This window comes from Balaenoptera musculus, chromosome 18, assembly GCF_009873245.2.
Source record: "Balaenoptera musculus isolate JJ_BM4_2016_0621 chromosome 18, mBalMus1.pri.v3, whole genome shotgun sequence".
Taxonomy (NCBI): Eukaryota; Metazoa; Chordata; class Mammalia; order Artiodactyla; family Balaenopteridae; genus Balaenoptera; species Balaenoptera musculus.
The window spans coordinates 24,841,915-24,854,392 of NC_045802.1; the positions used below are offsets into that span (position 1 = coordinate 24,841,915).

The 12,478-nt window shown below is 36.0% G+C and overlaps 1 protein-coding gene across 2 annotated transcripts in view; it reads right to left on the reverse strand.

The window, feature by feature from the left end:
- Window positions 1-12,478, reverse strand: part of DGKH (diacylglycerol kinase eta) — a 176,797-nt gene that overhangs the window by 71,060 nt on the left and 93,259 nt on the right. Inside the window, exons 5-6 of one of the 2 annotated variants that reach the window (XM_036831573.1) lie at window positions 3,216-3,320; window positions 2,818-2,950 (exon numbers count right to left, since the gene is read on the reverse strand). In XM_036831573.1, the coding sequence (XP_036687468.1) occupies window positions 2,818-2,950; window positions 3,216-3,320 (238 nt within the window). Of the gene's footprint in view, window positions 1-2,817; window positions 2,951-3,215; window positions 3,321-12,478 lie in introns of those variants that run through there. The other variant, XM_036831574.1, reaches the window with a different exon arrangement.

Consider the following 12,478-nt stretch of genomic DNA (forward strand, 5'->3'; position numbering starts at 1 on the left):
ACAGTCAATAACTTTTCTAAGAGGCAAAGAAGGAAGTAAAAAGAGGGCAACAGAGTATAATTTCCTGGCTTTTTGAAGATTTTGCCATTAAAAATCAAACAGCTCATTAAAAATAAAAATCACTTTTGTAATAATAAAGTTCTTCATGCAATGAGCCTTGAGAATTACAAAGTTGCTTAATACAACATATACAACATATAATGATAAAAATAAAACAAACTGGTCTGTAACTATGGACACTAAGGAATGGACATGATTACTAGGCACCTTAATTTGTGCCTAGTAATTAGCTGACAATTAATTTTCTCCAAACAAGTTATTCTGAAATAAGGCACTTTTTCCTGACCTGTAAAGTCATTATTTTAAAACCATAAAGCATAAAAAATACAGTGACATGTAACAAATTATGATTCTTTGTTGCAATATTCAATCTTTACCATGTTGTAAGTGTTCATGGGTACTTAAGATAAAAATAAGTACCCATGTGGAGATATTTATGCTGTTGATTAAAAAAAAAAAACACCACTTAACTTCTTATTCTTAGAGTGCTGTATAAATAACTGTGAAGCACAATTATGCTCTGAAATTATAATTAACATTCTCAATTGACTTAGGGGATTACTTATGAAATGTGTTTTCTGTCTTCTATTTTTCATTCATATATTTTGTATATGCAAGGCTTTAAAATCATAATTTTAGTTATTATTCAACACAATCCTACAAGACAAATCAGTACAGACTGTTTTTACTGTGAAAACAAGGGCAGAAAGATTAAGTAAATTTAGTGATGGCGTTACACACTGGAAGCGAGATTCCATTCTAATACAATGTTATTCATTGTCATTGTTGAATGAATTTTTCCTGTATTTGCATCTCTGTTATAACTTTTAAAGCGTCTTGTATTTTGAGCCCTTAGTTTTATCAAGCAAGCAGTTTATTCCGATTTCAAGGAGGGTTCCAAAGTTTAACTTTGCTTACAGTAAAAACATCCTAAATAACCACAGTCTCATAAAATAAAAAGGCAACTTTTTTGTATATTCATAAAACCCTTGGGATTTTTAAAACCTTCTGCTGCAGTTTTAAAAATACTCATGGGCAAGACGCTGCAGATTTAAAATTTTTATCAGCAGAGAAAATGAATACTAACATATATTACTCTAAAAAGATAATTAAAAAATACTATAATTGAGACTTTAAAAAAAGTCAGGAACTTAATTAGTAATAGAATAATGTTAACACATTTATTTAAAGACTTTGAAGTTTTTTATTCTCACCAGCTAATATAATTTTCATTTTTCTTTTAAAATGCTTAGAAAAATATTCAGTCATCCCACTATTAACTTCAATTCCTAAACAGTTAACTATATTTAATAATACATAACTCTCAAATCAGAAGGATACCACAGATCAGATCTAAGGCTATTTTAGATCTGATTTTTTTTTTAGCGTTTTGAGGATAATAGACTATAAGGTAATAGTACAAAGACCTTCAAAATATCCCCATATAATATTACAGCCCTAGTAGAGTTACAGGAACACTTTTAGATCACTAAAGTCATAAAAACCAATTATATCTTTGTTTGCAATCATTCTTTAAATCTAAAAAAATGTTTAATGCCTCCTCCAAATTCTCATTTTCATGAATTTTAATGCATCAGGCCATGATGCAATCTGTAATTGTTTACTTGGTGAACTTCTTATACAAGGCAGTTACAAATGTCTACCATATATTTGACTAGAAAACTAGCCTCATTGTATGTACTCTCTCATTTCATTTTCATAGTACTCTGTGAGGTATAAATGATTATTATCCCCATTGTACAGATGAGGAAGCAAAAGTCTAAAAGGGTTAAACTACTCCTGGTCACAGTTTGTGGTGGTAAAACTGAAATTGGAACCCACAGGGTTTAACTACAGAGCTCTATTCTTATCCACTAGGCTGTGTCATTGTCATATTAAATAGCCGAAATACTGACATATCTCGGATTTTGTAATTTAAAATGAATTAAAACTATTACTCCATTTCTATTTTATTATTTAATTATGATATAGTTTTATTACAAGATTACCTAAGAATTTTTTGTATTAGAGAGAAAAGCTAAATAATGGTATTATATGTAGTTCAAAAGTAGTACACAGTGATGGAATCACTGAGGTATTAAATTAAATAAATCTAAAGAAGGTATGGTTTTCTCTTGCTGACTATTAATGTATTTCTTTTAAGTGGTCACTGCTCTTAAATTTAAAAATAACCCACAAATCCTGCCATGAGAACAACAGCATAGACCTTATTTTTAGAAAACTTTAAAGAAATTTAAAAGGATGACATCCGTTTAAATTAAACATAAATGAAATAAAACATTTAAAACAATGTAACATAAGTAACAATCTAAATCCTGCCAAAAAGTATATACTGTCCTCACAGAAAGTTTTGTTCTCTGTAATTAAACAGAACAGAAAAAGAATACTAGAAAATTAGAATGATACACAAAGTCTAAAGAATTTTCTTTAAGGGTAGTTGCTAGTTCCTCAGGAGGGAAATGCTACATTTTGATTTATACTTCCCTTCAAATGATTTTATGTTATTTTTTCCTGAGCCAAAATATTTTCCAAGTTGGTCCTATGCGTGCAGAGCTTCACTTTAAGCCACAGTAAAATTAAAACACTCTGGTCCCACTGACATGCTCCCAGCTACTGCTTCCACCCAAGGGAAATGTCTTCCTCTGATGATGTCTCTCTGTTCACAGATGTACCCATGGCAGCGTGTTTACAGCAAGGTCAGTGTCGAGGGAGAAGACACCCTGGATGTTACTGTACCTTCGCAGGACAGGCCATGGGAGGTGACTCCAGAAAGACTCTCTCGGCAGACGTTACAGAAAGTGGGTCGGGCATGGGAGCAGGCGTACCAGTTATGCATCCCTGAGAAATGTTCCACATTAAACTGGGCCACCTAGAAATGAGACGTTAGCACAGATTTGCCAAACAAGAGAACAGGACTACGTTTGGAATGTATATAGTTACGATTACAATTTCAAATCCACGATTTTTAAAACTAAAACACTTTGCTTTAACTTAAAAAAAAAATCAGTATCAGGTTTAAACAAGTTGCTGAATGAATCTACACATACTTTTTTTTTTCGCAGAATATAGCTTTAGCGCTACGGTTCACATTTATTCTCTAAGAACACGAGATGACAGGAGAGAGGCTGCTTTACCTCGTAAGGTTCTCTGGTCTGTACAGACTTCAGCGAGCTGATCCAATCCTCCATCTCTTTCCTATTCTCAGCGCAAAGCATTAGTCTTCTGAATGGAGTGATTATCTGAAAGGGATAATGCAACATGATTGTTATTAACCCACGAAGAGAGATTATTGCGAGACCTAACATCTTACAAGGTGGTACCATTTCTAATCTCTTAAGTCCTTACTTCCTTGATGAAGAAAGTAAGATTCTCTGTAAGGTAAATGGATTTTAGTTCTCAGTGTGATACAACGTGGTCTAGGAAAGAAAAATTCTAAGGAGACTTTTCTTGTCTTTGCCCTCATCGCTATTTACTTATCAGGCTTTCTAGCCCTTTACCCAAGGCTATGAACTCATATAAGCAGAATATTCTTATTTCACGTAATATATCTTGAAAATGGATTCTAAATATAAATCAAAATAATTCATAGTAAGCTAGAATTAACACATATTTTTCAATATGGAAATTTTGAAAAATCAAAAATCAAAGGAATGCAATATTAAATGATTTCATAATTGGTTTATAATAGTATCAAGACTATTCTGCTTTAAATAATGTTGGGTTTACAGATCCTTTCCATGGCCTATTTTAACATGATTTATGTGATGGATTTTCTTCCCATTGTGTAGAACTCCACTGTACTACTTTTTAGTGAGAACAGGGAAGAAGAATTAGCATATAAGTCCTTTAGTTGGCTTTAAGGGATGAAAATAATTGTGACTTTCATCTTTTTTTCATGTTACTAAAGAAGGCAAATTAATTATATCAAGAATCTTAAAGCAAGAGGAATAAAACTTCATGCTGTTATAGCACCAAAAGCTTCCAAGTAAGATTCTGAAATGACTTGAAAGCAGGCCCTATTTATGTGTGAATACAATATTCTGGTTGTAACCTTGAAGTTGCTAAATCCTAAGCATTTACTGCAAAGAAGAGACCATTTATTTACTTGTGAAAGAAAAGCAAAACGTTACATTCCCACCTAGAACCTATTTCCAAATAATGAATTATATATTTACTTGTAGAGCAAATTAGAAATTTTCCCAGGTTAAAAGCTGTTTGATCAAGTGATAATCTACATATTGCAGTAGAGAGCAGATTTCCCAAGTTATGGAAAAGCAATAATTATCTCTAAAAAAAAAAGGAACCCTTCCCAAAAGGAGTAAACTAGCAAGCCTCAATCATTAGTGTTCATCTTAGAAAATAAGTCCATTATTCAAAGCTATAGAGCTCAGCGCAGTTGTAGCTACTCACCAGTCACTGCTTCCTTTCATCTCTCATTAGTTTAGGCTACACAATCCTTCCGTAGACTAAGGGGCCTTTAATACACTGGACAGGCACTCATGCTTAAATACAGCCGGCCAGAAGTCACATGGACGTCGAGCATTAACCGTTCAGCACTGGATATTTGTTAATTGCATATGAAATTGAACAGAACCTCACTTTTGCATTTTCTTCTGTTTTCCACTACGCTCCTTGGATAAAGCTTATTAGCAGTTGGTCACTCCTCTTCCTCAATAAATAGTTAATGCAAAGAGCAATGCCTCCCTCATTACTTAGGAGCCAAATGGATGCTTTATTGCTTCAAAATGTTTTTCTAGGACAGATCATCAAATGCAGCAGAGAGGGACCATTAAATCATAATACACCCCTGGCTCTGATGACTGGCACAGCACTCCAGAAATCTCTGTGTGTCAATGGACTGACTAAATCAATCTGATATTTATCTGAATAAATATCACCTCTAGCATGTTTTATTTAATTTTTCTGCTATACTATATGATGTAACGCTAAGGATTCCCTCTCTCTCATTAAGATCTTAGAGTGAGTGAGACATGTATTATTTAGGTAAATAAACCAGGCTTTCTATTTTATTATTTAATTTTGTTTTTTTGTTGAATTCTAAGTAAAGCAGGATGTCTGATGGTTTTAACTATCTTTAATGCCTTTCTATTCTTTAAAAGCCATTGTGAATTCAATAAAAAGAGGGGAAAGGATAGAAAAATAGCTTCTAATTTTTCTAGTAGCTTTTGGAGCTACATAAATGCCTCAACTCTGAAGGATTTCGGCAACATAAATCATGCATGTACCTCGTACGCTGACAAAGTAAAATGTTTACATTTGCAATTTCTCCTTTTTTTAAAAAAATGTGTTTTAAAATGGGCAGTAATAAGTAAAGATCATAACATATTCTTAAAATAAAAGCTAAGATTTTAAGAGCCAAACAGAAATTATAAATAATTGTGATTTACAAGCCTTGTGATTAAGAAATCTATTATAAAGTTACATTATAAGATGTTGACACGAGAAAAGAAAATCCTTCATAAATCGTGGGATGCAGAGATGTCCCGCTTTGTGGCTGCAGGACGAAAAATACCTCAGGGAGCCGCCTCGGCCCAACTGAAGACAAGGCTGGTTTACCAAGCAAACCTGTAACATCTCCCAGATTGTCCCTTTCCTCTCGGGGCTAATCACTCCTCAGGCCTCCAATGCTCTGAGTCCCCTCCCCACCTTTTACTTAAATTCTTCCTCATCACTGACCTTTGTAGAAAAGAATATGCCAACAGTCCCATCTGCTAAATGACAGGCTCTAGCTGTATCCTCACCGAACCTCATTACAGTACAGTAATTCCTCATCCAAATCTTTACCAGGAAAATATCTGAGGAGCAGCAGACTCTGAAAATTATTTGGTTCTTATTCTGAAAGCCTTTTTATTATGACAAGGGAGTAGGGTGGGGAGATGGAAGGATAGAGGAGGGGGCTATTCCCAGGGAAGACTCTCTGAGTCTGTTGGGGGCCAAAGCCAGGATGTTTCTAGAACTAGAGGACTTTTTACCTTTCTTGAAGGATCTGCAGTTTATCTATCTTAAAGTGTCCCCTAGCCCCTGGCTTCATCTCAACCCTTACTTTTACCCTCTCTTCCCACTACCGCAACATTCCCAAATGACTTTTTTCAGGCACATCTGAACTTACTTCAGTAATTAGTTTCTTCAAACTATAACCACCACTCCCATCTCGGGTCCTGGGAAATACACCTGTCATCCACCCCAGCATTTACTGAGTGTTTACTGCATGCCAGAGCCCCGGCATACAAACCATATGGGCTTTGCCTTACCAATCTATAAGGGAGATGGGTAAGTAAACCAAGATTTGCCTGTCCGAAAAAGTGCTATATAAGATGGAGTACAAAGGAGAGACATCTAAATTCGTTTTCTAAGTGCTACCTCAAATAATATACAAACTCCACAGGAACAGAGATATTGTTCTACTTTGAGAGTTACTGGTCTCTAAGGGTTAATCCAACAACACTATTATGTTGTATACAGATCAAGAATTTCTCAGTCTGGGAAAGCATGTCAATACATAAAACAGATATAAAACAATCTGGCATTAAATATATAAAATTCCATCAAAGAGTACCATTATAGTTAAGACTTTAAATATATAAACATACACAGGAAAAAAAAAACAAATACCGTAGTGGTTATCTTTCAGTGAAAGAATTGCAGATAATTTAAATATGATTTTTTTGGTTGGTCTATGGGTTCTAAAGTAAATAGGTAGTATTTCAGTAACAAAAACATTCTTTAATTTTTTTACTAACAGAAGAATGGGAATTTAGAATTTAAAACTTTGCAGTGTTCCAAAGCTGGAGTTTTCCGGCTTGGCTGCACTTTAAAATCATATGGGAGACTTTTAAAAGACCCCAACGTCCAGGCCACGCTCCACACCAATGAACTCAGAACCTATGAAGGTGGGACCCAGCTACCAGTTTTTGTTTTATTTTTTTTAACTCCCAGGTGACTCTGAAGTGCAGCCAAGTTTGAGAACCTGTGTTCTAAAGATATTTTACTGCAAATTCCCAACTGGAAACCACTCATGTAACAGCAGAGTGATTCAGTGCCTAAACCCTGGAGTCAGACGGACTCAGGATGAATACCAACAGCATCCCTTCTTACGTGTGTGGCTATGAACGTTTCCTGAGCCTCAGTTTCGTATCTGCAAGATGAAGATGACCAGTTCCTCACAGCTCTGCTGAGTGTGGTGTGGGTTAGAGAGACAACCCAAGCAAAGCATTCAGCACAGTGTCTGTTACAAGCCAAGCCTCACTAAATATTAGCATCGCAGTTATTCTTAGCGCTGACAGGGAAGATGTACATATTTACAGCTTTCTTCTATAAGGTATATAGGCCTTGTGTAAGTGTGGTCCACAGACAAAAGTAACAGGAGCTTAGGTCAAAAATGGAGGCATTTTGCCAACAAAATAGTCACTGACTAGCAAACCACCAAAATAGAAATAAAGATGATGACCTATTCCTTAGAAGACATTAGGAAAACATCAACAAACTAATTAAGAAGAAATGGCCTCCCCCCCCCCTTAATTGCGCTGCATCTAACCTTACCCAAAGCAGGAATATAACGGCAAAAGGCTTACCAAAGAGCATGAGATCCCAGTACAGCAGTGAAAGAGTTCAGAATGCCGTCTCTAGTAGGTATCATGCCTAAACTATTCAAGATAGAGGGTTCCTCCTTTTAACTCAGATTTCTGATTCTGCAATGAAGGAAATTCTGCAACTTTCTGTGTAACTTTAAGGGTCCAACAACTTCTTCTGTTCAAAAATTCTTATTTCTAATCTAAAGTTGTTTACAACACACTGATCACATCCGCACCCTGGCATACTTATTGTTGTATCTTTAGTGATTAATCCTGAATAGCCCTGACTGAAATAAAGATTCATTTGCAGTGAGAAGCCTTTCTTGGAGAGCAGGACAAACAAAAAGTTTAGTTGTGCTATAACAATTTTTGTTGTCTGTACTTATTATAACTTAGGGGATATAATTTGACTTTTGTTAAAGCCCAATCAGGTATAAACACGTGTCTTTATAACACTAGGTTTGCTATATCTGAAATTGCCAAAAGCTCAGTCTTAATATTCCTCTTCCATCCTTCCTCATAAAATCTATATCCATCTCTTAAATTATATATGTTCCCTTTATTTCCATTCTTCTTTTTTGGAATGAAGTAATTCACTTTAACAGCTTAAATGTGCCAAACTGCAACGTAGCCATACATCTTATGTATTTTGAGAGCAGAGATACTTCAAAGAGTAAATAGGGATCACTACATCCAAGGGCATAGGTCTTTAATGATGTGTTTGTACCTGAATCAAGCCAAGAGTTTTTTCAAAACATAGCCAACCACACTCCAAACTAGATTTGGTGAATCAAAATCTTATTTTGGGGAGAGATGTGGATAATTTCAGATGTATATAACTGTATATTGGCAAAGCTATACAGGTAATTCTGGTGCACACCCATTTATCAACCACGAAGGGTAACAGAAGCATCCAACTTTCCCATTAGTCAAAGCAGGATCTGGCCTAAAATAATGTAAAGAAAGTGCTCTTAATCTTTATGGGCCCCTATCTCCCTTTTCTGCACCCTTCTGCACCCAAATTTCCAGTGTCTCATCTGCCCCTAGTAATATTTCTTTGTGTGGGACCCATCTGTAACAGCCTCCCACCTACAGCACCCCACGTGATATAACAGAGGTTACAAAATGGTGATCTCCGAGGTCTTTGTGGCCATTTCTGTTGAACCATGAAGTGCTGTGCTGTAAAACAACAAGTTAATATCCATCATATTAGACAGGTTCTTTGCTCATCACAATACAAGCAGCTTAAATCTATTTTCTTCAGCTGTCCACTCCATACGCTTAACGGCCCATGGAGGCATCTGAATTTGCAAATCCTATACAAACTCCCATGACTCCGTTGCCTTCTAGGGTCAGTGCTTCCCTGTTTTATTACAGTCGCCTCAAGCCCCATCAGTTTTCTCAGGTGACAACTACTGACCTAAAGAGTAATTTTTTCTGAGGTGTTGATAGATGATAAAGGTTTATTTTCTCCTAAGGGTGCCTGAATATTAACAGGAGACTAATAAAAGCACAAAAGGTCACAACGAATGTATTTCTGGCACCAAGACCAAAGAAAGTGCCACAGGTATTTTCAACAGACGGTGTAATTTAAATACTTTCTCATACTGACGCAATACCATAAACATTATTCATTTTATAGCTGTAAACGCTGTGGGGTCTGCATTAAGTGCTCACGAAGAAAGAGACTAGGTTCCATGAAATCCTGGAACCCAAATTTCACAATATCTAAAATAATGTAAAATAACTTATAAAGATGTAATGGATTAATGGTAAGACTGAGATCAACAGGTAATTCACATACATGTGAGAACCTATTAATCTACAGCTGGAATTTATTTATTTTTTATTTTTAAAGTATTTATTTATTTATTTATGGCTGTGTTGGGTCTTCGTTTCTGTGCGAGGGCTTTCTCTAGTTGCGGTAAGCGGGGGCCACTCTTCATCGCGGTGCGCGGGCCTCTCACTGTCGCGGCCTCTCTTGTTGCGGAGCACAGGCTCCAGATGCGCAGGCTCAGTAATTGTGGCTCACGGGCCCAGCTGCTCCGCGGCACGTGGGATCTTCCCGGACCAGAGCTCGAACCCGTGTCCCCTGCATTGGCAGGCAGATTCTCAACCACTGCGCCACCAGGGAAGCCCCTACAGCTGGAATTTATAAAGAAATTTTGCTATGCAGGCAGCACACTATGTAAATATCAATAGAATGCTAATTCATATTGCTTGGTAGTTGAACTAAGGTCTTCCCTACTCCCTTTCAGAATGATCTAAAAATCTTTTCATATGTCTGTTTAGAACCATGTTTAGATTTATAAACAAAATCTCCCTTTACTGAGAGTATGTGAAGAGTCAAAAAGGATATCTGAAAATCATTCTACACTTTTATTTTTGGCTGAATGATCATCTTCCTAGCTGATGAGTCCTTTCAGCTGAATAACAACTTACTGATCTTAGTGGGCATTCCTGTAATGTAGAGTAGGACATATCAAACATCCCCATAGGCTCTCATAATAAAGGGGGAGGCATTAGTCATGAACTTGAGGAAGTCTGTCCCAAAGCTGCTTATTTTCCTATCTAAGAAGAAGGTATATATCATCTGGATATGATATTAATTTCAAAAACCAAACTGCAACAATAATTACCTATACATTGATATAAAAATTTGAGAATTCTGTAGCATAGATATGAAATGTTACTCCCTTGGGGCAAGATTCTATGAAAAAAATGCAAGTATTGAAAAAATAAATTCTAATGGAAATTTTTTTGTAAGTAGATAAAACATTTATTCTGAAAAATCTACTAATTATAGAATGGGAAAGACCCCTGGACGAGAGCAGAACATCTTTGCTAGGAGTATATGTCTTCTTATCTACAAGAACACTTGACTACAGACTTATGGCAAAAAGGCAGTAACTCATTGATTCTTCAATCATCTCTGTAAATTAAGTATGGTGTTAATTTTGTTACAACACATTGAAGAGAAAAAAAAAAAATCTAGAAGCTCAATGAGTTGTCCACAATTACTTAATCCACTTCCTACATGAGGAGTTTAAAAAGTGTTACAGCAAATTAAAAAAAAAAAAAGATTATTCCTTCACTATAAAATACTGAATTAACTATGGTCAACTCAGTAAATCTCTTTAACAGCTTCTCCATACCTAGGCTTTGTTTGAGAAGAAAGATGGAAAAGAGGTAGAGCTAAAACTGGCAACCATATTTTGAGGGATGCCTACTGAAGAATGAGGGGTCAATACAATGATGTGAAAGATCTGCTTTAAAACACTTCAGATAAAATAGGGAAGAGAGAATAGATGAAGCAAGTGTGGCAACATCTAGATAATAGTAAGAGCTGGGCAGTGGGCATGTGAGGGTTCATCACAGTTATCCTGACTCTGTGTATACTTGAAATTTTTCACAATTAAAAAAAAAATGTACCGAATGTTTGGTAACCCCAAGCAAAACCCTTCAAGGAACTAAGAAGATGAGGGATGTGGGTGTCTTAAGTCTCAGCTTGCAGGCCATACCCACCAGGACCCAAGCCTCTGACCGCCTACCTCTTTCTCCCACAGCAAACTCAAATTAGATGAGTAACGTGGTTCCCTTTCTCAAGTGACCTAAAATGTCCACAGAAGCTAGTGAAGTAAGACTTCTGATTACTGACTGAGATGGGGTGGGATGAAATAAGCTGCAGGGAGCTGTGCAAATTTTACTTCCATATAATTCTGGAGTTTCAGTGACTCTGCTTAAGATTAGTTCTGTAGATCATAAAACTTGACTAAGGAATCATGGCTTCATAACAATGTCATTTTCTGTGCTAATTTGATTTTCCTCAAATATAAATAAAACATAAATTCTGGTACCTGTTTCCATGAAAAAAGGAACCACAGATTTCAATACTATCAGTACCAATATTCTCAGTATTTCCACAGAATCTCACTTTCTAAAAAGCAAAGTTACCCTTTACTTGAATTTAAAAACATAAGGGCTTCCCTGGTGGCGCAGTGGTTGAGAATCTGCCTGCCAATGCAGGGAACACGGGTTCGAACCCTGGTCTGGGAAGATCCCACATGCCGCGGAGCAACTAGGCCCGTGAGCCACAACTACTGAGTCTACGCGTCTGGAGCCTGTGCTCTGCAACAAGAGAGGCCGCAATAGTGAAAGGCCCGCACACCGCGATGAAGAGTGGCCCCCGCTTGCCGCAACTAGAGAAAGCCCTTGCACAGAAACGAAGACCCAACACAGCCAAAAATAAATAAATAAATAAATAAATAAATAAATAAAAAAGAACCACTATGTCCATCAAAAATAAATAAATAAATAAATAAATAAAAAAGAACCACTATGTCCATCAAAAATAAATAAATAAATAAATAAATAAATAAAAAAGAACCACTATGTCCATCAAAAATAAATAAATAAATAAATAAATAAATAAAAATATAAAATACTCTAAAATCATAATTTTATTGAAAAGCATTTAATGAAATGTTAACACAATAAAACAGAGACGTGTAAGGTGGCAGAATCCAAACATTTTTCAAATGAGCAACTGAACTCAACATTATATAATTTATATAGTCTTAGAATCCTTACAAAAACTGTAAAAGAAAGCAGCCTATTTAACATCTTTATGGGAATATCTTGTCTTTAAGGCTTTGTTTCAGGGTAATGGTCCTAAGCGTCACTTCCCAGAAGCATCTGGTTCACTAGAGAGCCAAAGGTAGAAGGACATAGTGAAATCTTACAGGGTAAAGACGACAGTCCCTCTGAGGTTGTGCTCCTCTCCCTGCTCTCCCTGGAAAAAGAGA